This window comes from Phalacrocorax carbo, chromosome 16 (assembly GCF_963921805.1).
Source record: "Phalacrocorax carbo chromosome 16, bPhaCar2.1, whole genome shotgun sequence".
NCBI classification, from domain to species: Eukaryota; Metazoa; Chordata; class Aves; order Suliformes; family Phalacrocoracidae; genus Phalacrocorax; species Phalacrocorax carbo.
Window position 1 is genome coordinate 731,629 of NC_087528.1, and position 27,836 is coordinate 759,464.

Here is a 27,836-nt window from a genome sequence, read left to right on the forward strand (position 1 = left end):
TACATCGACTGCAATCTCTTTATCAAGATCATCAGTTACCTTGCTGCCAAGGTGATACGTGATAAATCCGGCTTGATTAAGGGGAAGAGCATCTTGGCTCACAGGCTTGCCAAGCTGGTGAAAGGGCTTTAAACTAAGATTGCCAGGGAGGGGGAACCTCGGTCCATCCCGCTCCTACCAGTTTGATGCCAGCACCAGCAACGCCCAGAGCCTGGAGAGGGACCACAGCTCAGCAGGACCTGCAGAGCAGCACAGAGGAATTCCAGCCGCTCCAGCCTGTAAGCCAGCTTCCTCGGGGGCCCAGCTTAAATGCCTCTGTGCAAATGCACGTAGCATGGGGAATAAACAAGGGGAGTTAGAGACACGCGCACACCTGCAGGGCTGTGATCTTACTGGCATCACGGGGATGTGGTGGGATGGCTCCTGTGCCTGGAATGGAAGGATAGGGGCTCTTTAGGAAGGACAAGCAGGCGAGACAAGGAGAGGGTGTCACCCTCGATCTCAACACCAGCTGGGGTGCACAGAGCTCCGCCTGGGGATGGATGAGGAGCCGACCGAGAGCTTATGGGTCAGGACTGAAGGGGGGTCAGGGACAGGTGACATTAGAGTGGGGGTCTGCTACAGGCCACCCGACCAGGAAGACCGAACGGGTGAGACCCTCTATAGACAGGCAGGAGCAGCGTCACGTACACAAGCCCCTGGGGGACTTCAACCACCCCGATATCTGTTGGAGGGACAGCACAGCAGGGCATAAGCAATCCAGGAGGTTCCTGGGATGCGTCGACGATAACTTCCTTCTCCAAGTGACAGAGCAGCCAGCAAGGAGAGGTGCTGTGCTGGACCAACAGGGAGGGGCTGGTGGGGAATGTGAAGCTCAAGGGCAGCCTTGGCTGCAGTGACCACGAAATGGTGGAGTCCAAGATCCTTAGGGCAGTGAGGAGGGCACACAGCGAGCTCGCTACCCGGGACTTCAGGAGAGCCGACTTTGGCCTCTTCAGGGATCTCTTTGGTAGTGCACCATGCAGGGAAGAGGGGCCCAAGAAAGCTCATTAATATTCAAGGATCACCTCCTCCAAGCTCAGGAGCGATGCTCCCAACAAAGAGGAAGTCAGGCAAAAATGCCAGGAGGCCCGCGTGGATGAACAAGGAGCTCCTGGACAAACTCAAACACAAAAAGGCAGCCTACAGAGGGTGGAAACAAGGACAGGTAGCCTGGGAGGAATACAGAGAAATTGTCCGAACAGCCAGGGACCAGGTGAGGAAAGCCAAAGCCCCGACAGAATCAAATCTGACCACGGGCAACAAGAAAAGCTTCTGTAGGTATGTTGAGGGATAAAAGGAAGACTAGGGAAAACGTGGGCCCTCTCTGGAGGGACACGTGAGACCTGGCTACCCGGGATATGGAGAAGGCTGAAAACTCAACAACATTTTTGCCTCAGTCTTCACCGGCAAATGCTCAAGGCGCACTGCCCAAGTCACAGAAGTCAAAGGCAGGGACTGGGAGAATGAAGAACCACCCACTGTAGGAGAAGATCAGGTTTGAGACCATCTAAGGAACCTGAAGGAGCACAAGTCCACAGGACCTGATGAGATGCATCCACGGATCCTGAGGAAACTTGTGGATGACATTGCTAAACCACTATCCATCATATCTGAGAAGTCGTGGCAGCACTGGCGACATTCCCACTGACTGGAAAAGGGGAATCATAACCCCCATTTTTAAAAAGGGAAAAAAGGAAGACCCAGGGAACCACAGGCCAGTCAGCCTCACCGCTGTGCCTGGCAAGATCATGGTGCAGGTCCTCCTGGAAACTATGCTAAGGCACATGGAAAATAAGGAGGTGATTGGTGCCAGCCAACATGGCTTCACCTGACAAATCTGGCGGCCCTCTAGGATGGGGTTACAGTGCTAATGGATAATGAAAGAGCAACTGACATCACCTTCCTGGACTTGTGCAAAGCATCTGACAGTGTCCCACATGACATCCTTGTCTTTAAATTGGAGAGACGTGGATTTGACAGATGGAGCATTCAGTAGATAAGGAATTGGCTGGATGGTCGCACTCAAAGAGTTGCGGTCAATGGCTCGATGTCCAAGTAGAGACCAGTGACGCGTGGCGTTCCTCAGGGAACCATTGGGACTGGCGCTGTTTGACACCTTTGTCGGCAACAGGGACAGTGGGATTGAGTGCCTCCTCAGCAGGTTTGCTGACAACACCAAGCTGCGTGGTACAGTCGACACGCTGGAGGAGGGGATGCCATCCAGAGGGACCTTGACAGGCTTGAGAGGTGGGCCCATGCAAACCTCATCAAGTTCAACAAGGCCAAGTGCAAGGTCCTACACGTGGGTCAGAGTAATCCCAAGCACAAATACAGGCTGGGCAGAGAATGGATGGAGAGCAGCCCTGAGGAGAAGGACTTGGGGGTGTTGGTTGATGAGAAGCTCAACACGACCTGGCAATATGTCCTTGCAGCCCAGAAAGCCAACCGTGTCCTGGGCTGCATCAAAAGAAGCGTGACCTGCAGGTCAAGGGAGGGCCACCAAGATGATCCGAGGGCTGGAGCCCCTCTCCTGTGAGGCCAGGCTGAGAGAGCTGGGGTTGTTCAGCCTGGAGAAGAGAAGGCTGTGGGGAGACCTTATTGCGGCCTTCCAGGACCTGAAGGGGCCTACAAGAAAGCTGGAGAGAGACTCTTCACAAGGGCATGGAGTGATAGGACAAGGGGTGATGGCTTTGAACTGAAAGGGGGCAGATTTAGACTAGATATAAGGAAGAAACTATTCACTATGAGCTTTGTGAAGCACTGAATCAGAGAAGTGGATGCCCCATCCCTGGAATTGTTCAAGGCCAGGTTGGATGGAGCTTTGAGCAACCTGGTCTAGTGCAAGGTCTCCCTGCCCATGGCAGGGGAATTGGAACTAGATGATTTTTAAGGTCCCTTCCAAACCAACCATTCTATGATTCCACGATTCTATGACACAAGGCTGGTAAACCTGCAGCATGTCTCCTTCCATTTTCAGCTACCTCTGTGAACTGATGAATCCCTCCCTCCAAAGCTGTTCCGCTAAGTGTACCACTGATGTCAGCCTGACAGCCCATCTGCTTGTCTGGACCACGCTTCCCCCTTCTCAGGAAAAAAACTGTTGACACCTTCCAGCTTCAGCAGGTTTCTCAAAAATCCCTGTTACATGTACTTGTGATTTCTGAGTGCCAATTTGCTCAGAAGTACAAATGATCCACCTCTCAGTTTCAATGTTCTTGTATTTTTTTGTCCTCCTAAAGACAATAATTCCTCATCCTCACCCCCATAACCCCACCCACACCCAAAGAGCAACATCCTCATGGAAAAACAAAATGCGATGGCTCTGCCTCACCCCCATCACGACGTCACCCCATTTCGTTCTCAGTCCTTCTAACAGGGCTGAGGAATTTGTGTTTTATTTTGCAAGTCTGAGCTCAGACAGTGTGAAATCCCACCCTTAGCTCCTGCCTGCCAAGAAGTCTGTCTTTGTTTTCTTCCGGGCTCTGCACTTACTCCTCGCGCCTATTTGGAAACGCTATGCCCTGTATTTTCCCTTTTCTTAGGAACAAAAGGTCCAGACAAGTTTTAAATTCCCAGGCTTTGAAGCCTTCACTCTATGACCTCTCTTACTGGTTCTCCTAATTTCTCTGCGTTTCCCCTTTGAGCCTGAGACTCCTCAAATGGACCTGCAGTCCAAGGGTCTGTCCTCCGAGGAGCACCTCCATAACGTACTCGCCCCTTGCCCAGACCTACAACTATGCACAGCGTTTCATCTATCGATCCCATGGCTGTTTGCAGGAGAATCTGATGGCTCTCCCACCCAAGGAGCAGCCAAGTTACACAGTTACCACAAGTATTTGCTCTTCAATCTCTCACTAGTCTTCACCAACAACATCAAAGGGGTCATATGTAGCCAGTGAAACTGGCTGGCTGTTATAGCTACAATACAGGGCTCTTGGTCTGCTCCTGGCCCTACCTCCCCCTTCTTCTGACATGGCTTGCAAGCCCTTGAGCGATGGGCACCAAGATCCTGCCTCCAGCCCCATCCCAACCTCAGACCCGTAAAGGATCATCCCAAATTCCAGACCATGCCCATGACTCCAGAGAGCGAGCAAATGTGGAACCACATGGCTCGCCAAAGCCAGGAAAACCACAGAATTTCAATTTAAGATGAAGAGCTGCATTTGCAGCTGCTTCATTGCTCTTGTCACAAAGAATATAAGTGCCAGCTCAGGGCAGCCCGGCCGGGTCAGCTGCAGGGGAAGCAGCCGGCAGTTTTACCACTTTTATGCATGATTTTACACGACATGGCTGATTGGGAAGATGGCAGGAATAGAAAGGCTCTCACCTCCAACAGCCACCTCAGTACGATAAATAGGGCAACAAGGAGACCCACCCCTCCCCAGGGAGGCTGAAGCAGAAGGGGAATTTTTAAGCCAGTAAAAACCTCCAGGATTTTATAGACATGAAGTGCTAAAAACCACATTTACTAGTACATGCAATGCTTTTTCCTCAGTCATCAGGAACGTGTATTCAACAGCTACGATCACTTTGCTGCTGCAGGATGAGCACACCTCTGCTGACCCCCCCACGCCAGGCAACCTCTCCGAGGGCTCCTCAATCCACCCCTGAATTTTGACTAAAGCTGATCCATAAACCTTGTATTTAACTAAAAATCCCTCAAATCATAACGCTTCTCTTCCAGCGTACCCATCCTCTCACTGGTAACCCAGCGGCTTGTGCGATGCCTACAAAATCATCTGTAATTGCAAAAACCCCTAACCAAGCTTGACGAGGGGCTGCGGGACACAGCAATTAGCGATTGCATATTGAAGCCTTCAAGAAACTTTCTACTGGTTAGGTAGAGCGGGTCTGGCTCCCCCGGCTCCCCCTCGTCACCACGATCTGCCACACGTCCCCTCTCTGGGCATTTGGGACTTGCCACGTCCATTTTACTCCCAGGACCAAGGCCATGAGGCAGGAATAGATCTAAAGGCAGGTCTGGTGTCTTTGAAGCAGACCACCTCTCTCATTTGCGCCCCTTAGCCTTCCTAAACACTTTATAACCAGCAATCATGCAAATCCAGGCTGCATCTCCGAGCTGGCGGGGATTTTTTTTTTTTTCATTCCTCCTTATTTAAACATTCTTTATTTAAGCTTTCATCATTTGCCAGTTAAGTCAACTAATTTTCTACTAAACCCAATTTCACTCATGGTTGGAGTGAAATTTCCCTGATTTTTCCTCATGCCATGTACTATTAATGGCGCTTGAAATTATGCAAATAAAATTAATGAGCGCAAATGCCACCTTCTCAGCCAGTGTAGCCGAGAGATTTGTTTTTGAAAGCTGCTTGATCCCTGCTCCTGGAGAAACCTCTCCTCCCAGGGCAGCAGCCCCAGAGCCCCGGCAGGTGACCAGTGGCTTTCCCGCCCCAACATCCAGGATTAGCGCATCGCCCGGCTCAGCCCTGACTCCTCTTTGGGAGCGAGCAGCCGAAGCGGCTTCAATCCAAGCGGATGCAGGCGCCTCGCTCGCCTCTCCGCCAGCTGCCTCCACAGCTGTGCCTACTCCAGAATAAATCTACAGCAGCTTCTCGTCCTCCTATTTTCCCCTTATAGGTACTTTAATCAACCAGGGGACGCATTCCCCTCCCGAGCACGGTGCTGGCTCTCTGAAATCAGATGACTGAGGGGTTATCTTTACATCCCATTGACCTATTTTCAAATTAACCCATCGTTTCCTTCCACGTTATCACTCCTGGGGCTGAAAAGTCCAGCACTAAATGGATCTCGTGGGCATCTGCTGGCAGGCTAGGCCAATGTCCTATATTATATTTAATTGCATCTTCTCTGCCCGCATCTGCTGTCATCAGTAAGGCAGACTGCAGCAGGGGAATTGGGGGAGGGCTTCTGCCCTTTCTGTTCCCTCAGCTTCTCCCCGTCCTCGAGAGCCCAGCAAGCACGGGGCCATTATCCGGGGGATGCAAGGTACCAGAGCAGAGCTCGAGCTGCTCCTTGGTGTCTGTGACAAGCCCATCACGAGCAATTTAAAGAGAAAATCAAAGAAGCCCATAAGATGAATACCCCAGTGCCTGCCTCTGCTCCCAGAGCAGAGAAGGGAAACAATGACCTCAAAAGAAGGTTTTACAAGCAATTACAGCATGATTTTTTAAGCCACCTGCAATGGTTTTACTTTTCCAACGTGCATCTGGACTGTTCCTCTGGCCCATCATAGATCCTGTGTGACATAGCCCTACCCATCAGGGGGTGAGGTTCAGCAATCAGTTTATTTCTGAGGTTCAAGAAAACCCTGCTTTCCCCTCATGGCAGGATGTAGCACTTGCTGGAAACCTTATCTGTCTTCTGGGAATATAATGCAAACACCAGGTTTTTGCTGTTCAGCTGAGCAGCAGCAGCTCCAGTGGGTCCAGGTAGGGCTCTGCCAGGAGACCCCCTCTGCCAGGAGATCCCCAGGAAGGCATTTTTTCTGGACAGTGTCCTGTTTTTTTCTGGGACAGAGTTAATTTTCTTCACAGTAGCTCATACGGGGCTGTGTTTTGGATTTGTGCTGAAAACAGTGTTGATAACGCAGAGATCTTTTAGCTGTTGCTGAGCAGGGCTTACACTAGTCAAGGACTGTTTCGGCTCCCCAGGCTCTGCCAGGGGCACAAGAGGCCGGGAGGGGAGGGGGCACAGCCAGGACAGCTGACCCCAACTGGCCAAAGGGACATTCCAGACCATACGGGGTCACGCCCAGCGTATGAAGCTGGGGGAAGGAGGAGGAAGGGGGGCACGTTCGGGGTGATGGCGTTTGCCTTCCCAGGTCACCGTTAGACGTGCTGGAGCCCTGCTTTCCTGGAGAGGGCTGGACGCCTGCCTGCCCGTGGGAAGGGGTGCATGGGTGCCTTGGTTTGCTTTGCTTCCATGCGCGGCGTGTGCTTTACCTGTTAAGCTGTTTTTATCTCACCCCACGAGTTTCCTCACTTTTACTCTTCCGAGTCTCTCCCCGTCCCACCGGGGGGAGTGAGCCCGCGGCTGCGTGGGGCTGGGTTACTGGCCGGGGCTGAACCACAACAGGCTGCAGAGATAAGCTACGAGGAGTGAGGACTGGTGGATGCCCCCAGAAACGGGGAGTCAGTTTCATGGGGCTGGGGGCTGAGTTTGAGCCAGGGGCTCCCAGTTGGATCATCTCTGGGTGTGCTGAAACCTTCATCTTCCCCAGCCTCGCCAGCCTGGAGGGGGTCAGGGCCCCGCCGGGAGGATCAACCCTATATAAATTACCCAGAGATAAATAAGGTTACGATAACCTTTACGTGACAAAGCAGAGGTTCTGCAATGGCAAAGAAGCCAGCAAACGAGTTGTCATTTGGCTACAGAATAAACACATTTTATGAAAGAGCGTAATTTACCAGCTCAGTAATTCCTGCTAATTTATGCACCTTCCTCTCCTACAAAATGAAGCCCTGAAGGGTGGAAAAAATCCCTCCCGGATGCTCCTCACCCCGGCAGGGTGGCTCATACCCACTCCTCACGTGGCCGCTGCCAGCAAAGCTCCAAGCCGCCTCCTCGGAGGCGCCAGGAAGCTGCTGTAATTAAAGGGAGCAGCTTTTGCAGTCTCATTTCGATGTACCCAGCTTTTAATTGCGGAGCTACACGGCTGCAACTCCGCAAGCAGCTGTTCCCAGCTGAAGAGGGGAGGAGGAGCCAGGGAGGTGATGGGATCCACCGTCCTCATCCTCCGGCACGAGCCACCCTTCTGGCTGTGCGGAGTCAGACCCTGGAGAAGCACAGGAGGGTGCCAGAGCAATCAGCTCTCCCAGGCTGGAAATTCAGTAAATAATAAAGAAACTTCCCGGGGAAGGGAAATAAGTAGTTGGGCCCCTCTGGGGAGCAGCAGCAGCTGAGAACTCGCATGCTCGTGGCACCTGGGCTGCCCCTGCTGTCCCAACTGCTCCGGCACTTCAAAGTGAAGAGATGGTTTTAGCCAAACCTTCATGGGCACCACTAGAGCAAAGCCAATTTCTACCCACTAACGTCCCGGAGCCCCGCCTAACCCGTCACCTAAGATGTGTCTGCTGTAAGCGTGTCCCAGTTAAACTACAGACCCTCAATCGGGGGCATCATCTTCAGACCTGTAACCAAACATCCAGCTTTTCTGAAGCCCGCAGCACCCCGCATGCAACCATGTCCCAGCACGAACACCAAAGCCCGGCCAGAACAAGAACAGCGCAGTAACCCTACAGCTTACAGAAACACTCAGCCTCAAGTAACAGGAACATCCGATGGTGCGTGAGCGGCTGAGCTTTCCTCCCGACCAGCGTGGAGCTGCCAAGTCCCACGGCCACGCCACGCAGCGCCATCAGCACCGCACGCGACTGGCCCCTTCTGGCTATTTTCACAAGCAATTCCTGGCTCACCGGCACAGTGTCAGGACTTATTTGCCAACTGGCAAGGGGAGGTGAAGCCTGGAGCCTGGGCATCACGCAAATTTTCATGTGAACAGATGCAAGACAGAAAGATGGCTTCTATCTGCCAGAAAATAATTAGAAATGCCTTCGTCTGGACATCGTGTTTCCATTTGAACAGCCCTTTTTGCAGCCTGAATACCCCTCGGTGACTGTGGAAAGCGCAGGAAAACAGCAGCTATAATTAAGTCTGTGCCAGGGAACGAGAGGAGAGCGACGGCAGCAGGAGCTGAGCCTCGCCCCGCTGCGGCGCCGGCCCCGCCGTGGTGCCCGCCCCACCGCAGCCCATCCATGGTGCCCCGGCACACGGAGAGCGGCTCCTCGCCCAAAACACATGCTGGCCGCAGCTACCACTCGGCAGGGAAAGGGCTGCCAGCACGGGATACGAGCATGTGCTGAAAATTAAGTGCCTTGCCAGGGCTGGTATTATGAGTCCAGAACTTGACAGTGCAGCAATTAAGCTCCAAGAACACTTTGTCATGCCCTGACCCCATGAGGCATCAAATCCTGTTTTCTTCGACTTTCTGTCCTGCCTTATGAGCACTTAATTCCAAGGGGGCCATTGCAAAAAGCACCCTTCTGCGTGGCCGAGATCAGTAGTCCCTGCCGCTGCGGCAGCTCACAGCCCGCGCCCCCGTTTCCCCCGGCCTCTCCCTCAGCCCCGCAAACGCGGCTGGAGATGCCGACACGACCCTTCCCATGACCTAAGGATGGGGGTAGGACCTGGAGGTCCCCGCAGCGCCCGTTGCACCCGTTCTCCTGGGGGCACGGGCGGAGCGCATCCCTCCCCGCCTGCCCCTGGGGGGGAAGGAGGCTCAGCTTACTGTGGCTTTTGCACCGGCGCAGCCATCGCTCCAACGCTTGTCATTTTCCAACATCTACTTCTAAGCTGCCTCATTAACAACCCATCTCAGGTCTTTCAGGCACTTCCCACTCCTCACCTACCATGCAACACGCGCACACTGGCCTTGATTCTCACGTTCCTGAAAGCACGTTTTGGATACCAAGAAAGCACAAGGGGTCTTCAACAAGAATCAAGTGTTTGCATTCAGATTTGGGATCTTTCCTCCCTCCCTGCTTCAAGGCAGGGCTCAAAATGCTGCCAGCTCCTTCCGCTGCCCCTAGCCAGCAGCACGAACCTTTGATGGAAAGCAGCGCCTGACTCCCTGCTCCAGCTCGGCGCTTTGCCTTCCCCCCAGGGAGCTGCACGTGCCCAGCGATGCTGCGCGCCAGCCCCCGATAATCCCGTGTTTCACCCCTTGCCTGTCAAGACACATCAGAAGCAGCTCACAAATTCACTGGGAAATACAAGAGAAGGACAAACACCTGCACTTAGTTCGACTACAGGAGAAAAATTAGCCTCTGGTAGGACACAGCGGCAGAATTCACAGGTCTTTAAGGTCCACAGTGGGCAAAAGATAAGGTAGCTAAGCTAGCCCTGGAAAACCAGGGCTGAGCTCAGCAGTACTCATCTCAGACTTCACAGGGGCATTTGGGCAGTGTCTAGCCAAGCCTGCAGATCCCCAGAGCTCCTTGGCTTCACTCCAGATTAACGCTGGTCCCCCAAACTGGAGAAAGAACTGTTAAACACCCCTGCTATTCACTTGGCATCTGCTGCTCTCCCCGCTGGAGCCCCCGCCATGGAGGTTCCCACCACAACACGGTCACACTCCCGACCTGTTTTCACGCCCAGCACTTCATCACCAGCTTTTTGGACCAGGTACTTACTTTTCCTCCTCATTTGCCTGATCCCCAGCATTTCAGACCCAATCCTGACCACCGCCTCCGGGCTCTGCTGCATTGCAATCAATATAGACGCTAATAATGAACAGCTCTCAGATAACTGCCGGTGAAGTGTACACACGCAGACCTTCCAGTGATCCCTTGCCAATGATCAATATGCGTAGAAAAATCAGCTCAAAATTTGAAGAGACAAAAAACAAACTAGGAGAGAGGTTATTCCACGCTGAATAATTCATGGGCACCAGCTTTTGCTCCGTGACGGCCGTGCTGGGCGAGAGCAGCTACAGCTCTGAGCCGCGAAAGGAGCAGGGGCTGCCAAAGGAAAGTGAACATTTCACGTTGCTGGAGCAAAACACCCCCAAGCCCACCCCAACGCTGGTGCCTGCCCTGCTGCAAGCTCAGCAAGAGACACCTGGGATGGGAGAGGACAAATTTAGCTCCACTCTAGAGCAGAGTAAAGCTTTGCTGCTTCAGGAGGTTACACAGGAGCAGGAGGGATAAGAAATCACTGGGGCTGACCCTTCCACGGTGATACGGGTGTAGCTTTGCTTCATCCTCAGAGCCCAGCTCCAGCCCCTCGCACAACCTCCACACCAACCCCTGCCCAAAGCTGTGGCTACACGAAAAGTCCCCTCCAGGCTTTAATGAAGTACCCAAGACTAACTATTAGCACAACTCAGGATTAATTACACGTGTTCCGCTAAGTCTGCTGCTCACTCGTGGTCGGGCAAAGGCTTGCCTCAGCGCTCAGAGCCACTGCTAACGCCGTACCAGCCCGATAGCAGGGATGCCGCTGAGAGGTCTGCAAGCACCGAGCAGGACTGCTGGCACCTCTCAGTCCTCCCCTTGGGGGGACCTCTGCTCCCCCCCCGACCCCCGCATTAACCCATCTCTTGGCGGGCTGCAGGAGGGTCCCAGCAAACACCGGGCTCAGTCTCCAAAGGGACAGAGGGGACCCGGCTACAGCCCCAGGTCCTGCCTCCGCTTGCCCCAGCCCCATCCATGTGGGGATGGACCCGCGACGCAGGTGTCCAGCATTTCAAACGTCACCAAAGCCTGCACAGGAGACGCGCTCGGGGCGGTGGGGATGGTTTCTCTTGCTGGGACAGAGAAGCGCAGCACGCGCAGCCCCAGCCCGGCTCACTCGCTCCTTCGCTACGCAGGGGAAGAGACGGAGCTGCTGTTCCCAGGCATCCCCGGGGACACCTCCAAACCCACGTCAGAAGAGGAGGTCTCATCACTGCCAACTGGTGTCGAAGCTCCTGCGCTTCTGAGAAAGACGAAACACCAGCGGCAGCAACGCAGCTCTCCAGAGTCACTCGCAGAGCAGAACGGATGCCGCAAAACCCCCCGTAAGACTCAGCCAGCTCCTTCTCATTAAACGACCACCGTGAGGCTCTTCATTAAAAAACACAAACAAGAACCACACAACAACAGCACAACCCTCCCAGCCATTAACTTCTTTCATCCTTGCGTACCCGGCTATTATTTAGCACGTCAGTTTAGCTCAGCACGCCGCGCAGAGATGCACGCCTGCCTCTCTGAGAAGCTGCTGCCTTTTGCATTAGGACCAGGATTATTTTTTTAAGTTAATTAGTCGGGAGCTAATTCTGTTCATTAATTCTGAATGCCGCAGGGGCTAGGTTGCGGGTTTTTTTATTGTGTTGGGGTTTTGGGCGTTTTGTTTGTTTTTTTGATATTCCCCCCCCCCCCAGATCATTGGGTTTTTTCACTCCCATTTCAGCATGGCTCATTATGTGGCCGATGCTGATTTAGCATCGCCGAAAACCTGCCCAGTCCCCAAGGCAGCTTCAGGCTTTTCTCAATTTATAATCCTTCCTAATTTACATTTTCCCTGGCACTTGCCCTCAACGCGAAATGTCTCACAGGAGGCGAGGAAACCTTGCGAGGTTACAGGAGGCAGCAGCGTCAGCCTGGTAATAACAGAACTGCATCAGCAGAGTGGAACGCGGCACATGGTTATCTTCTCCCTCTTACTTTTTCCATCTAATATTGGTCCCTCTTGGGGACAGGGTGCTGTCTAGAGACACTTGTAGGGTGGCATAGCTGCACACTCTCACCCGGCGTCGCCCCATACCCCATGGCAGAAGACGCCCATCCCTCTGTGGGAAGTGCCCCAGCAGCAGCAAATTCCCCCCGCAGGTCTCGAAGCCACCACCAGCACCTCCTGAGGAGGGACTCCTCGGCAGCTGCCACCCCCCCTGCAAGGGATGCAGGTTATTTTTGGCAGCCGCCCCAGCTGCCTGCCTCGAGACAGAGCAGGAAGGGAGGGAGGGAAGGAAGGAAGGAAGGGAGCACAGTCACTGCTCAAACAACGCCGGCGAAGCCACTGGGGTTGAGCACAGCCGTGCACGGTGGGGAGAGCCAGCGACCTGCAGGACACCTGCATCCTGCAGTCACACGGCCACCAGCCCCACTGAGAGCATCCCTGGGGAATGGGGGGGGTAGAAGGGAGCCCTTCCCATACCCTGCCCTAGGCAGGCATCAGGGGACAAGGGTGATGCTGCGTGCTGAGAGCAAGGGATTAATGCTGCTCAGATCCAGCGCCGGGACCACAGGGCAGAGCCCTGCCCCAGACATCTTCACATCAGCCCCATGCAAAGCCCTGCTGCAAAGCTTGAGTTTGCACCAGTCCTCCTCACTTTCCTGGGATGCAGAAGGGATGGGATCGATCCCAGCCATGACGCTGGTGGTCTGCACCCACCCAACACTTGCACAGCACAGCACCAGCACTCCCTGAGATGCAGGAGAGGAAAAGCCACCCCTGAGCCTTTGCAGACCTCATGCTTTCATGCAAACCTTGATGCCACCCACACACACGCGGGGCAGACTCTCTCGGGGCGGGGGACCGCGCACCCACAGCACCCACCTCTGCAGCTCCTTCAGGGAGACTGTGACCCTCAGGCTGTGTCCCAGGAGGAAGAGGGCAGCCAGGATGTCAGCCCACTGCACCATCTCACCCAGCGGGCCCCCCTTCAGCACCCGCGGACTGAAAACATCCCCCGACTCCTCCGTCAGGAAGCCGATATGGATCAAGATCTGGAGAGACAAGGAGAGGGCTCAGTGCTGGGGGGAAAGGGACAAGTTGAGTTCTCCAGCCCAAAATTACTTGCAGTCCCTGAGTCCCTCCAGCTCCTTTGGCAGGCTGTAATTACTCAGGGAAATCATTCGGCTGTAAAGACAAGTGATCTATGTCCAATTAGCAAAGACCCAATAGTCAGAGACTACCAGCTCCCATCAACTGGTGCTCTTGGGACCAGGCCCGTGTTCCTGATGTACATCACATCCGTCCCGCAGAGCGGAGCCAGATCTCCCAGCACGCAGGGACCGAGGGGCAGGGCACCACAAAAACACGACCGGGAGGGCCGGCAACCTCGGCTCCTCTGCAGAGGAGATGTGCCAACCTCCCTGCCCACAGCCGACAGCAGTCTGCTGGCTGAACATCATCTCCCACCCACCAGGTCTGAAATTCACCCCACCGTTCAGCAACGCCAGTCCTGCGATGGCCTGAACGCAGAGTCGCACCCACGGACCCAACCCTGCACACCCACGTGCTTCCATAAATGAACCTTCCTCCCAGCCCGCTCGCGTCCGCTGCCCACGTCCCCAAGGGCTCAGCTTTTCCATCCACCCCATGCAATTTGCTCATACGTATTTCTGGTCCCTTTGCTGGCCCTTCAGCTTCTGCTTGAGGCGCCGAGCCGCCCGCAGCCACTGCTGGGCCAGGTGCCGGATCCTCTTCTTCATGAAGCTGAGGGACTCCTTGCCCGTGCCGATCAGCTCCAGCAGGTGAGCCAGGTCGCTCTGGAAAGCTGCCTAGGAAAGGAGCACGCTCTGCGTTTTGAGCGTAGGGAAAGCAGCCGCCACGGGGGCTGGCGGAGGTGCCGTGGGTCCTTCCTGGAGGGACAGCTTCCCCTGGTGCCACCAGACCTGAGAGCGGAGCTCCTCCATGTATGCACCAAATCCCAGGGGCCCCGCTGCACCCAGAGCATCCCCTGACATCCCAGGTTTCTCAGCACAGGAAAGGCATGGACCTCCCGGAGCGGGTCCAGAGAAGGCCACAGAAATGCTCCGAGGGATCGAACACCTCTCCTACGAGGCCAGGCTGGGAGAGTTGGGGTTGCTCAGCCTGGAGAAGGGTTGGCTGCGGGGAGACCTTATTGTGGCCTTCCAGCACTTAAAGGAGGCTGATAAGAAAGATGGGGACAGACTTTTTAGTAGGGCCTGTTGCGATAGGACAAGGGGTGATGGTTTTATACTAAAAGAGGGGAGATTCAGACTGGATATAAGGAAGAAATTTTTACTCTGAGAGTGGTGAAACCCTGGCCCGGGTTGCCCAGCGAGGTGGGAGATGCCCCGTCCCATGAGACATGCAAGGTCAGGTTGGACGGGGCTCTGAGTGACCTGGTCGAGTTGGGGATGTCCCTGCTCGCTGCAGGGGGTTGGGCTGGACTCGATGGCCTCTAAAGGTCCCTCCCGACCCAAACCATTCTGTGATTCTATAAAAGCCCACGCACGGCATCGTGGCGCTGCTGACGCCACTGGCTCTAGGAATATTTATTTCCAGCAGCCTTGAAGCCATCACCTCCCCTAAGCCCCCCGGGAACGGCCGGGCACGGGCTGTCCCCACCTTACCTGCACCCGGGGCAGCGGCGGGGGGGAAGGCAAAGCTGCCGTCCGGTTTCGCCACGGCAGGGGAGGGCAGAACCACTCGACTTCGCTGAGGTAGATGAGGAATGAGCACTCGGTGCCGTCCACACCAAAAAACGCATAGCAGGGGTCGGAGGTCCACCTGGCCCTCATCCACTGCAAGGGGGCAAAGAAACATGTGGGGCTCGTCCTCCAGCCAGGAGGGGACGTGGCGGCCCTGTGAGCTGCCCCTGATACGGGCAGCCTCTATTCTCCATCACCTTTCTCTAGCTGGGAGCTAGAGATGAAGGGCAGAAGGTGGATAAAGGGCTGCAAACCAGTGCGCACCCAGCACCAGTGCCGGGGTTTGCCTGCCCAGTGCCTCCAGGGCACACGGGGCAGAGGAAGAGCCAGGAGGGTTTGCTAGGGGCTCCACGGGTTTCTAGCACTGGCTCCAGCACCAGCACGTGCCTTCCCCAGGGGCACAGCCATTAATCCCTAGGAAATGATACACCACAGGGTTTTCTTCTCGTTAGCCTTGCTGCGGAGCAAGCCGAGCCGCTGATCTCATCGCCCCAGGTGCAGCGGGGCAAGGAGACAGACCTACCGGTGGTCCCCGGGGATGATTTCACAGGAAGGAGAACAACCAGCAACTGGAGCAGCGATTTATCATCCCCTGCAATGGCTGTTGCCAGCCTCTTCCTAATTCAACTACAAAAACGAATCTACTCGGGAGACAGGTCGCCGTGCCCAATATGTAACACGCAGCAATCGCCCAGACAGGAGATCAAATTATGACCTTCCACAATTAAATTACACTCTGAATTTATTCAAATGGTGGAAGGAAAGGATGCCTAGCACGAGGGGAAGAGGAAAACACAACGACCAGTATCATTTTAATATATCCTTCGACATCTTTCCAGGGAGACTCGGCCCTGCAGAAGCCTGAGCTTGAAGCAGAAGGCTGGGAAGGGGAGGGAAGAGGGAGGTGCTTTTAATTAGTTGATGTAAATACGCTCTCTGATGAAGCAATCATGCTCTGGGCCACATGCCAGGCTGCATTCAGGTGTAAAGAGCAGGGTGGGTCAGGCAGGACATCCTATTTGAGATGGAGGTCCTGGCCACCTATATGAGATGCTCTTCTGTGCCATGCTGAGATGATTCCCCAGACACTGGCCAACGCTCTACTGCTGCCTGCACACCTCTGGGTGACATGGCTTCAGTACTTCGCATGACTAAAACTGAAGGCCTGTGCCTCATTATTGGGGGAAAACAGTTACATTAGTATAGGAAAGGCTCCCAGAGGAGGTTGGACACCTCCCGTTTTCTCCTCACAGCACAGCCAGGCTGTGCTTTCCACGTCTTTGGCTCTGCTCCTTCTTCTGCACCGTTCCCATTTTAAAGCAAACAGTTTTACTCTGGGCAGCATCCCCCTCCCAGTTTAACCCCCAGGGCCATTGCTTTGTGCCCTTCCCAGCAGCTTCCACCCCAGGTCAAGATCCCCTCCCAGACAGGGAACCCCAACTCACCTCCACTTTCCCAGCACAGTCAGGGTACCTGGGGTCCCGGGGCACCTCGCACTGGTCCCTCCTGCCTTCCACCACTGCAGAAAGACAATTTGGGCACGGGGAGAGTTGGGACGTGCTGGTGGAGCAGCTGCAAATGCTGGGATGGGACGGGACTGCCAGCCCCCGAGCACGTTCATCGGCACCGCAGCTGGGCCGGCAGACAGCCCCATCCCACTTGATGGAGCAGGACACCAAGATGTGAAGCATCTTCCCCGAGGGCAGGGAGGAAACAGAGGAAACACCCCAGCCTTGCTTCAACACTGAGAGTGCATTCCCCCTTCCTAGATCTCACCAGGAGTCTTTATAGCACCTCCCTGCTGCTCTCAGCCTGGTCCAGACCCCGGGTCCCACCTATCCACGCTCCCGTTAATCATCCATAAGCAGGCTGCAGTATCTAAGGAAGCACTTGACAGCCTTTACACCATAAACTTGCAATAAAAATTGTCCTGCTGAGCTGTCAAGAGAAGACTCAGCCCCACCCCCCCCCGGACCAGCTCCAGAATAAGGCACAAAAGTTGCTAAAAATGGTAACAGGATTTTTTCTCTTCTGTGGTTGGATTAATAAAAGACAACGCCCCTCCCATAAACCCTCCTGTGCCTGTAACTGAAAAAGCACGAGGTGGAAGAGGCATCGGAAGCACCTTCTACCTGATGATGCCAGCCCAGACCTCGGGAAACACTCAGCCATGTGGAGAAACATCTGGAGAGCCCAGCTGTCCTCACAGCACTGCCAGGGCGGGACGGGAACGTCTCTCCTGGCGCTGGACGCCAGCCCCTGGGCTTTGGATCCAAACCACCATGGTTTGTTGTCCAGGTGCTTGTGCTGGCTCTGCTCCTCATCCTTAATTTTGCATTTAATTCTGTGGCATTTATTTCTGACAACAATTCCGACCTGCCACCCTTCCTCCCCCTTGCAGGCGTGGGTTTCCCAGGTCTCGCTCCTCTGCAGATTGATCTCCCCCGCTCTCGAGTCCTCCCGGGCCAAGTGAGGCAACGCTGCTAGGAGCAGATTATCGCTGTCAGAGGCCATGGAGGGTGGCTCCCTATGCAGCCTCCTTTTCCTGGCTGTAACAGCAAGGTGAGAGCCCTGGAAACAGCTCAAAGGGCTGAGGCCACACTCAGGACCTCGTCTCCCTCGAAGAGATGGTCCGACCACGTACTGCAGCCGCACAGAGCTGGACACAAACAGCCCTAGGTCTGCCGAAGAGCTTCAGGTGCCCTCCGTAGCCCTGCAGACCGGGGTGAGTTGGGTAACCTCAGGTCAGCACCCATTCCCCTGCATTTTTACCACACTTTTCGTGCTAGGCTTGGCTGGGTCTCCCTACTGCAACTGCATAACCCGAAGGAGGTTTGGAGCACGGGGACCTCTCGGGACACTCACCTTTCCCGTTCAGGAGGCTGTTCCGGAGAATCTGATCTACTTTTATTGCGATGTCTGAGACGTTTTGAGCTATAGCTTGGATCCTCTCCATCAGCCCGGCTGCTGGCTGGAACCTGGGGAAAAAACCAAGACAACCTTGAAAACTTGATATCTCCCAGTGGTGGTACCCAGGGGTGCTCATAGCAAACTTGCCAGCTTGAACTTAGCTCCAGGACACAACACGGGGATGCCTGGTCCAGCACGTACCAGGCAAAGAGCTCCTCGCCTTCCAAGAGGTTTGATGAAAAACCTACATAAATCAGTATTCTGCCATTTTTTCCAGAGTGCTGATAAACACGGATACATCTGTGCATTTTACATGGGGAAATCTTAAATAGGCTGCAAAAAAATGGCTTTTCTTATTTCAGATGTGCTATATTTGAAAATCCTCTGCTGTGATTATTGGCCGTGCATGTAGGAAGCCGTGCTGGGGAAAACAGAGAGAAAAAAACCAAAAATACGGAGGAAGGAAGACAAAACCAGAGGCGGCCTGAGGAAGCCTGTGGGCCTGGGGCAGGCTGCAGACAGACACAAGACATGCAGGACACGTGGACGGCCTGAGCCAGCCCACCCACCGAAGCTTCAGGCGAGCGGATTTCCAGGTGCCCCAGCGAGGAGCAGCGGCGAGGGCTGTGCAGGGCCAGGGCCAGCACCGGCAGCACGGCAGGGGCCAGGGTTGAGCTGGGCGTCGCAGCCCCAGCAAAGCCCGCAGGCACCTTCCCACCAAGGCCTGAAATCAGATTCCACCGGTTTGAATAGCTGCGTATGCCGTCCAGCAAATTAAACCTCGAAATCAATACCGTCCTGGGTAAACAGCACCATTAAACTCATCTACATAACGCATTGTGTAGACAGAGTGACAGAGCACTGTAAAGAGGCCGGGTGTCAATTAAAACCTGATGTAATATATAAAAGGGCAAGTGAACTCAATCCGTCAGCAGCGGTGCCCTGCCACGCTTGACAAGGAGGGCTCTCCACCTCCGATGCCTCGCCTGCCATTCCCACCGCAAACAGCAGCCACGTCTCCACGAGCGCGGTATCGCAGTAAATAATTTCCCCTTCTGCAGCATCTGGGTCATAAGTTTTTCCTCCTGCTGCCACCGAGATCATTATAATACAAGGAAATGCCATAAGCAATGAGCAAAACCAAAAGGGCTACCTTGAATACTCTTGGCACAAAAAATATGTGCTGATGTCGGGCCCTTCTTGGTGAAGTTTTATGTTTGTTCTTCAGCAGATCAGTGAACCCGACGGCTGGGATTTAAAATACCTCTATCCTCAAGGCTAAAAAAATCCTGGTTTTATGAACCAATACTGCTTCGGTTGCTGATTTAAAGTCCATTCGCTAGCAGTGAGCAGCCCACATTTTTCCTCCTGGCATGGTTTATGACCGTCAATACTCAACCTGCATACCTCCACAGGGAGCCACATATCTTAGGCTTTTAAGAAATAATAATTAAACACAGAGGACACCGTCGCCCACAAGTAACTTTCAACCTTCTGCAAAGAATAAACCCCACGTCTCCTGCCAGCTATCGTAACCGCTGCAACAGGGAGGCTGCTCGTGAGACACTGGTAAAATACAGGCACAAAAATGACCTGTGATGAGCTCTGCTTGTGAGGGTGGCTCCAAGGAGATAACATACTCATGGTCTGAGGGCTGCACAGCTCAGCCAGCCCTGAAAGCCCTCAACGCCCCTGTTTCTGCAACTCTTTTTCCACCAGCAAGCAGACATCAAACCATGCAGGTGATGCACACACGCTCAGTAAACTGCAAAAAGCTGGGGTGGGCAGTTTAGGAGCAAACGTCCCAAGGATGCAGTGAGTCTAGAGCCAGCGAGCCCAATGTCCTGCTCCACAACAGGAGAGGGATGTCAGCTTGGTGGACATGCCCCACATGTTTCTCCACCACTCATGGAAAGGAGAAAGGATGAGCACAGCCATGGCAGCCCTGCTCCTGTGCTTCAGAGCACCAAATGAGCCCACGATCCAACTTCTAGCTCCGCAAGGAAGCTATCCCAATTCCCACTTGGGTTCAAACCAGCTCCCAAACACCCAAGTAATTAGGTGAAACCCAAAAGCCAACAGCAACCTCAGTCCCCATCTCCTCTCCAGTGACCTCCAGACCATGGCTCAGCCAGGGCCGAGCACTGGGCACCCACAAACGTGTTCAAAGATCAGGATCGTTATCCTAAAGCTTTCCTCCAGGCTCAGCCTCACAGGCTGCCTAAGCCCTGCCTGAGCTCCGGCCCCGATGGCGGTTTCCACCGGGCGATGGATCTGGCCCAGCATCTAATGCCAGCTTGCCCAGCTCCTGTAAGCTGCAGCTGCTCCCCAAACACAAAGATTTTGGCTCAGAGCCCTTTGATGTAAAACGTGCGTTTGATCGTCACACCGAGCCAGCGCTTCCAGTTCTCGCAGACAAGACAGCCACGTCGGGTGGGCTCTGTGAGGCTTCCCCCGAAACGCAGGGGGTTACCGAAAAGCGGCACGTGATTCAGTGTCCACCGTGGCTCTTGGCATATATTAAGAAGATGGAAAAACTGCAGCAAACATCCCTCCAAAACAAGCAGCCAGGCTCAAATCTCCCACCACTTGCACGCTCATCACCTTTACTTGTCCAGCCAGTTTCCTCCAAATGCCCATGACTTTGAATGAGGGGTTTCATGCTTGGGTGAGGGGCCACGCACCACATCGGCAGCGCTGACGAGCCCTGGTGCTAGCACTAACACAAGCAGCACCGAGCCAGCCACTTCAGTGTGTTTATCTTTTACCTGCTGGACAACAAGGCTATCGCTTGAGCAGCAAGTTTCATTTAACGTATTAAAGAGATGCCAAGAAGGTTACGCGTAAGTTGCGTCACCTATCATTACAGGGATTTGTCACCTGGGCAGAGGACAAGAAAATAAGATATTTAAAGCGAAACCTTAAATGCAAAAAGGTTTTCTGTAGCTTGTCAGAATTTGATGCCTTGCTCTTAGTAACTGGAGACACGGGGAAGGACAAGGTAAGTGGCTTATTGTGCTCAGTGACAGCTACGCAGAGGGGCATATCCCACCGCGTGTCTCCGTCCGAGCTGGGATGCCAGCACGGCCTCCGCCAGCCCAGTGGAAATAAAACTCACCCCAGTGCTACCACTGCACAGGGAGCAGCGACGGGCTTTTTTTCCTTCCTCCTTGTTGCTTTTTAAATTTTTCTATAGCGACAATATAAATGCCACCAAAACGCGCTGGGGCTGTGCCAGCTATTGAAACTATAGTAAATTACTGTGGGTTTTCTAGCACAAATTTTTCCCTGGGACCTTAAAACCGTTTACTACAGCAAATACAGTACTTTTACTTCTAACCATCAATATTGATTTCATCTTTATTAGTTTCAGATTTATATTTCCCCATGTTGATTAAGATTCAGATCACACTATGCCTTATAATACACTGTATACAGTATTCGTCTCGTTTCAAAAACTGCTATTAAGATGTATCTTTCCCTACTGGCAGATCATTTGCCATATAATATAGCCAGAGGTTGAGTTCTCCTTTACTTTTTCATGCATTAATTTGGTTCCCTTCACATTGTCTCTTGTCCCCAACCCTGCAGCAGCGGCTCAGATTCAGCCTGTTTATCCCTTTACAAGGCACTGTATTTTTATTGCCTTTTATAAAAGTGGCATTATGAAAAGATGAATCTCTTTCTATTTGTGTGTTGTCTTCATAATACAAGCCCTAAACATATTTGCTTGCTCATCCGATATTTCTTGCTATTAACTGGTGAAAGCAGTGACTTTGGGAAGACCGATACAGATGGAGAAAAGCAGATGTTTTGAAGATAATACATCAACAAACGCAACATTTGCACAGAGCAGTTTACCAAAGGATTTCAACTTGCTCATTACAATGTCTGCGCTGCCATTTGCCTCTTTAAGGATATTTTTTTTTTTTTGCCTAAAGACCCAAAGCGGAGCAGAAAGCAGCTGGGAAGGGTGCCCGGGCTGGTGCTGCGCTCCCACTGCTTCCCTGCTCCGGGGACAAAAGTCACCCCGCGACATCCAGCCCCACGACAGCCTCGCTCACCAGGACGGGGAGCCGAACCCCCAGAGGCAGCTCTGGTGGGTAACCCTTCCCAGCACGGGGGAAAGGCCTTCCCGTCCTCCTGGCTCCTGCTGCAGCACTCAGGGTGCTGCCCGTTAAAACAGCTGGGGTAGCTCCTGGAGAAATGAACCCCTGGGGCACCTCCAGCAGGTCACGCCATGGGCTCAGGCTCCTCTCCCCATCCACCCACCCCGGTGGGGCGAGCTCAGGGTTGCCCCACAGGTGGTGGGCGACAAGCCAAGGAAAGCCAAGGCGTCCCCAGGGACGTGGGAAAAAGCCCTCACCCAAGTGCTGGGTGACTAAAAAAAGCTATTTAAATCTCTAAGATGGAGCAATTACAAGCTTTGCTCCTCCGGCATAAGAGGATCCAAGTAAACCTCCCTGACGCTGGAGGCAGAACTTTTTCAGCGATCACTTCCCCCGTGCGCATCTCTGCATCCCCTCGAGGGGGCTTGCACCCGAAGGGCCGGGAGCCAGGCTGCCCACGGGGAGGGAGCCAGGACAGGAACACGGGCACGAGGGGGTTATACCGGGCAGCTGATGCGCTCCCTAAATTTTGGGTCACGGTCCCCCAGCACCGACGCTGCCAACGGGGGGTGGAGCGGGAGGCACAGCGGCGGCCGCGAGGGTGCCCCGCTCGCCAGGCTCAGCCGCGCGCTTTGTGCTTACTTGGCACGTAATCCTGGTTTTAATCCCCGTAACTCCAGCGCTGGGGCTGTTACCCTGGGCCTGGATAAACAACCTTGGCTCGGTTTGAGCTCGTGTTCCGCGCAGAACGGCCGAGCCCCCCGGGTGCCGTGACGGGGAGCGCGGGGAGGGTACCATGCCCTGCTCCGCTTGGGGAAGGCTCAGACCCCCAGGGAGCAGAGCAAAGGCCCAAAGCCCTGGATGCTATCAGCTTGGCAGGAATTTATAGCAACATTGGGCGGGAGGGAAATGCTGGGGCCGAGGCACGGGGCTCGCTGCTTCGCTAGCCCCAGCGCGGGCTCTGCCAGGTTGTTCTGCTCCTCAGTGCCCTTCCCGGTGTCGGGTGAGGGTGGGGATGCTACACCCAGCTTTGCAGCCTCCCCGAGAGCCACGTATGAGAAGGCCCACACTACTGAGAAGCGGGTTTATGCTTTACTGGCAGCCCCAGCCAGTCAACCGGCTAAAAATTTAAAAATAAATAAAAATACTTTAAAAAATCCCACACCAGCATATGCTTCCAACGCAAGTTCTGGTACCTCTGTATATTGCAATCTTTCCCATTACATCTCAGGGCTGAAACAAACAGCTCGGCCTCCCCTCCATGAACACCTGAACAGAGACCTGAGCTCGCTCTGGCTGTGTTTGCACTCTCTGGGAATTCACCCCGGGCAAATAGGCCAGAGAATATTTCAGGGCAGGAACGTTCCTGGGAAACTCGTCTGAAGCAAATATCGGATGGTGCATGGGCCGAGCCCTGCCTGAACTCCTCCAACTCCAGCTTGCGTAATAAATCGCATGATAAACACCAGAGCATTTGACTCACTGAAGTACTTCCATCTATTTTCATTTCAGTTTACTGTGGGTGACATTTCTCACACAAATGCGTTCAGAGGACCAGACCCCGCACTAACCCAAACCCCATGGCTGCACACCCCAGGGGAGGCCGCGGCCGTTTTAGGGAGCTGGCAACAAATTTCATGGAAAAAAAATTATGAAAGCCAACTTTCCAATCAAAGAAAATATCTCGCCAACGTAGGGACAACTTGCCAGCAAAGTATAACCGAGATCATTCATTAAAATATTTTATGAATGCTACGAAGCGCTCCGAGACCCTTCCCAAGCAGAACACGAAGCCAAAGCGACAAGCCCAAACCCTCGCTTTCCTCCTTACCCCCAGAGCAGCGCCGAGCCGAGCCACGTGCCGGGGCAGCAGCAGGTTTTATTTATGTGAACACAAAGGGTCACGGACAGAAGGGTTACGGGATCGTCACTTGGATGTACGTTAATCTTCACTTGATTGAAGCAAATAGATCTGATTTATCCCCACGTGCTTGAGCAGCCCGATGCAGGCTGCGAGAAAGTGCCTTTGGTGAGCCGTGAAGACGTTGCCAGCCTTGGCAGCCTCGACTAAGAGGGACCTGCCAAAAGATTAGGCTAGAAACACCCAGTTTTGACCACGATCCACAGGGCAGGGGATCCCCTGGACGAGACGCTCTCCCGAGCCCATGCTTTTCTACAGCCCTCAGCCTCACGTTTCCTTTGCCAGCTGGGTATTTCATGGGCACGCTCTGTTTCATTTTGGAAGGGTTATTCTGGCAGCTTGCATTTCCACCATCAGCAGTACAGCCTCCCCAGACACCCCCCTCCATGGCACCCGTGCCCCCCCAGGTGGGAAGCCCCCAAGCCCGACCCTCCGCAGGGGGCTGCTTGCTCCCAGCTGCTCCCAAATCAGGGACATCTGATGGAGGGCTAATGGGACCTGATTTTCCTTGTAGGGTAAATCAGACACAGCCTGGGCAAAGGCACCCTGGTGCCACGCTCCTGCCCACCCCACAGCAGCATCACCAGCCCCGCAAAGCCCAGGGCTCTGCCCATCCTGGGGCACCAGGTGCCGAGGGCTTTCCCTCTACAAGCCGCCCGAGACAACGCAAACAACCACGGCACAAAAACGCCAGCGACAGCACTTTGCCTCCACGTGTTAATGCATCAAGAAGCCTCATTTGCAAAGCCCTGCGATAAAGCAGCCTCCAGCATATCAATATTTCAGGACGGAAAGGCACAAAACAAACAGAAAGCAAAGTCTACCGCAGAATTAGGTTCAAACTGAGCCGGAGGTGATGGGGGAGGTACAAGCCTGGGAGCAGGAGGGGAGGGTGTGAGTGACCTGGGCACACATGGACACCTATACCCCTGCCGCGCTGGCGCTGCCCATCATCCTGCAGCTGCAGGTTTCTCCCAGTGAGCCCAGAGCCCCCAGGCAAGGTGGGGGCACATGGATGGATCCTGTTTCCCTGGCTGCCCTGCTAATGGTACACAGCCACCTCCCCGCTCTGCCTTCGAGGCAAAAGCCATTTATCTCAGCTGCCAGGCATCAATTTCCCCATGCTCCTCCTCCCCTGACCCCGATGGGGACACCAGAAGTGAGGGGTCCTTGTGATCCCCTGCGCTGTGCCCATCCCCTCTAAGCTAACACTGAAAGCCTCCGGGACTGGGCTGCAGACGTCCTCAGGAGCTGGCAAGAAACAACTCGCTGCCTCTGCCAGGATGAAACAGGTTGCAGGACCTGTGAGGAAGGAGAGCACCAGGGAGGAAGGCTCCTCCAGCGCTGGCTGCCTGTGGCAGCATCAAAGAGAAGATGCTGCTCCCGCAGCCAAGCTCTGCTCAGCAAAGCTACAACCCAGCAAAGCTGGGCTGGATTGCGGGACAGGTCTCGCCTTCTCTGCGGGCTGCTTTGGGGCTCTGCCCGCTCCGGACAGCCTTCCCACCACGCAGCACCAGCCTCACCTTGCAGATGCCCTCGCCGAGCCCCGCAGCGCGCTGAGGGGACGGGGAGACGATGGGCGGAGGGGTCAAAGACCGCTCTAGGCTCACTCGGACAGCAGGGGACCGTGGCATCTGGCAGCAATTTCTCCCAAGCCAGCTTATCAACAGTGACAATTCAGGAATTAATAGAGCCAGGCTGGCAGGATGCAGGAACATCACCCATTTAGTGTCATATTGTGAGACTTTTAATTACTGGGGGAATATGGAGTCATGTAATCATTACAAGAACAAATACTTAAAGTGTGTGGAAATTAACTGAGCTTTGGCAGTAATTAAGCTTGAAGATGAATCAGTTGTTAGCAAATAACACCCTTTGCAGGCTAACCGCTATGTGGGGAAGAAGGACAACCGGGGATGCCAGCACTGCAGACTCCGGTCTTGCCTGCCACCGCCTCCCCGGGCACGGGGCAGGTCAGGGACAGCCTGGCCCCAGAGAAGGGCTGCTCCGAGCCCCAGCACCGCTGGGTCGCGGTGCTGGCGTGGGTCAGCCACTTCAGACCCCCTCCCTCCCTCCCAGGCGCTTTCCAGTGGGGGACCAACGCTTCCACTGCAAACTAATATTTCCCTTGCCCAGTACACAGCTCTCCAGGAGGCTCCGTAAGTACTTCTCATTTCCTTCCCCTCTGATGATTTACGAGGGTTGCTTTCAATTAACAGCAGTATTGATTTTCCTGCAGCTGAGTGGCAGGCTGCTCGCCCTCGTTAGGGAACCCATCCCTCACCTTCCCAACACGGGCAGGGTGCGGGCAGAGGGGATCCAGCAATGCTCGGGGGGGCACAGCAGGCCGGTGTTGGGGTGCAGCCTGTGCCCCCTTACCCCAGCGTGACATCCCACAGAGCCCCTGGGCAGCTCTTCTAGGGAGGGTGTTGGACATTTACCTTTTCCAACAGTTTTATCCAAAGCATTGCAGGAGGCTGGCGGGCTACATGCAGAGGCGCCTCCGGAGTATTCAGTCAGACAGCACTATGGAGCCAGAAAGATCTCGGGGTAATTTTCAGCCACATAAAGCTGCCTGCCCCGGCAGCCCAGCAGCTTCCCAAGGCAGGTCATTAATTACAGCCTGTATATTTAAATTCCTCCTTGTATTTTCCAAGTGGGGAAGCCACCCCTGCCCTCCGCCAGAGCGGCACTGGCAGGGGACAGCACTCGCGGGGGCTGCGAGTGATTAATTATGGGGCTATGCCATAAAGCCCACTGCACCCTTCACCTCTTCGTTTGGGCTTGGCAAACCCAAGCCCTCCTGATCTCATTGGAGATCCAACATTAAGCAGGAGAGCGCTTTGTAAAAACAAGAATTAACCGGCTTTTGCACAGGTGGAAATGCAAAGCCCGTGCTCATGGCTTTGCTGAGCAGGGAAGGAGACAAAGGCGGCCACTGCGTTAACCAGAGACGATTTAAAGAATAAAATCCCTTTGAAATTAGCACCCTTTAATTGTATCATCTTTTGCTGACGGCTTTGAGTCAGTCACTGGTGATCAAAGAGACAGAGACAGGGAGGGAAGGTGGAAACAAGCCCTCGGTGGAATCCGAGGCCCCTAATAACGAACAGCACCAGGGCGTCTCCGCGGCCCCGGGGCTGATCCGGGTTCAGGACACACCGCTGGGTCCTGGTGCGGCTGGTGGTTCCTGCTCCCCCTCGGCACAGGGAGTCCCCGCGGGCTGCAGCCACTTGCCCCCCAAGAAGCCTCCGCAGGCGTCTCCCCAGCTCCGCGGGGTCCCAGCTCAGGTTTTGCACCGGCTGCTCTTTGCCTCCCCCCCGGGATGCTCCACGCGGCTCTGAGGAGCATCCACCAGCACGGGGGGTCGGCCCAGAGCCGGGCTCTCGCGGGAGAAGGGAGGCAGACGGGGTGCCGTGGCTCTGCACCCTTCCAGCTGCCTCGTGCACCCCGCAAAGGAGGGCAGGGAGCGGCACAAGGTCGCTATGGGCGAGGGAGCGCCCGGCAGCAGAGGCAGAGCCGCTCAGACCCAGCACGGCTGTAGCGCTCCCAACACGTCTCCTCTGACCACAGACCTCAGCCAAACCCGGGGGGCTGCAGGGCAGGAGGGGAGCACTCGGGAAACGCTTCACAAGTGTCAGCAAATGCTGCCGGTGCTTCGTTAGAGATCATCACAGCAAAAACCCACCCACAAGAAACCCCTCCACGGTGGTTGCTTCACCTGGAGATGCTCTGCCCCGTGACCAAAACCTGATCTTCAGAGGCTAGGTGAGAACAAGATGACAGATTTTGACACAGGATCAGGTGAAGGGACTTGAATGCACTTAAGGGGTCATTTATAAGGAGCAAAATGTGATAAACTAGTTGTCCCTAATTTTCTGTTTGTGAAAAATAAGACATCTGTAATCTCAACACATACACAAACCCAAGGCT

At 54.4% G+C, this 27,836-nt stretch overlaps 1 protein-coding gene across 1 annotated transcript in view; it reads right to left on the reverse strand.

Annotated features, from left to right (window-relative positions):
• The window catches only part of MGAT5B (alpha-1,6-mannosylglycoprotein 6-beta-N-acetylglucosaminyltransferase B), a 72,593-nt gene that overhangs the window by 17,559 nt on the left and 27,198 nt on the right, over window positions 1–27,836 (reverse strand). The window contains exons 4-8 of the mRNA XM_064466902.1: window positions 17,829–17,941; window positions 16,409–16,482; window positions 14,886–15,056; window positions 13,902–14,066; window positions 13,120–13,289 (exon numbers count right to left, since the gene is read on the reverse strand). Of these exons, the coding sequence (XP_064322972.1) occupies window positions 13,120–13,289; window positions 13,902–14,066; window positions 14,886–15,056; window positions 16,409–16,482; window positions 17,829–17,941 (693 nt within the window). The remainder of the gene's footprint in view (window positions 1–13,119; window positions 13,290–13,901; window positions 14,067–14,885; window positions 15,057–16,408; window positions 16,483–17,828; window positions 17,942–27,836) is intronic.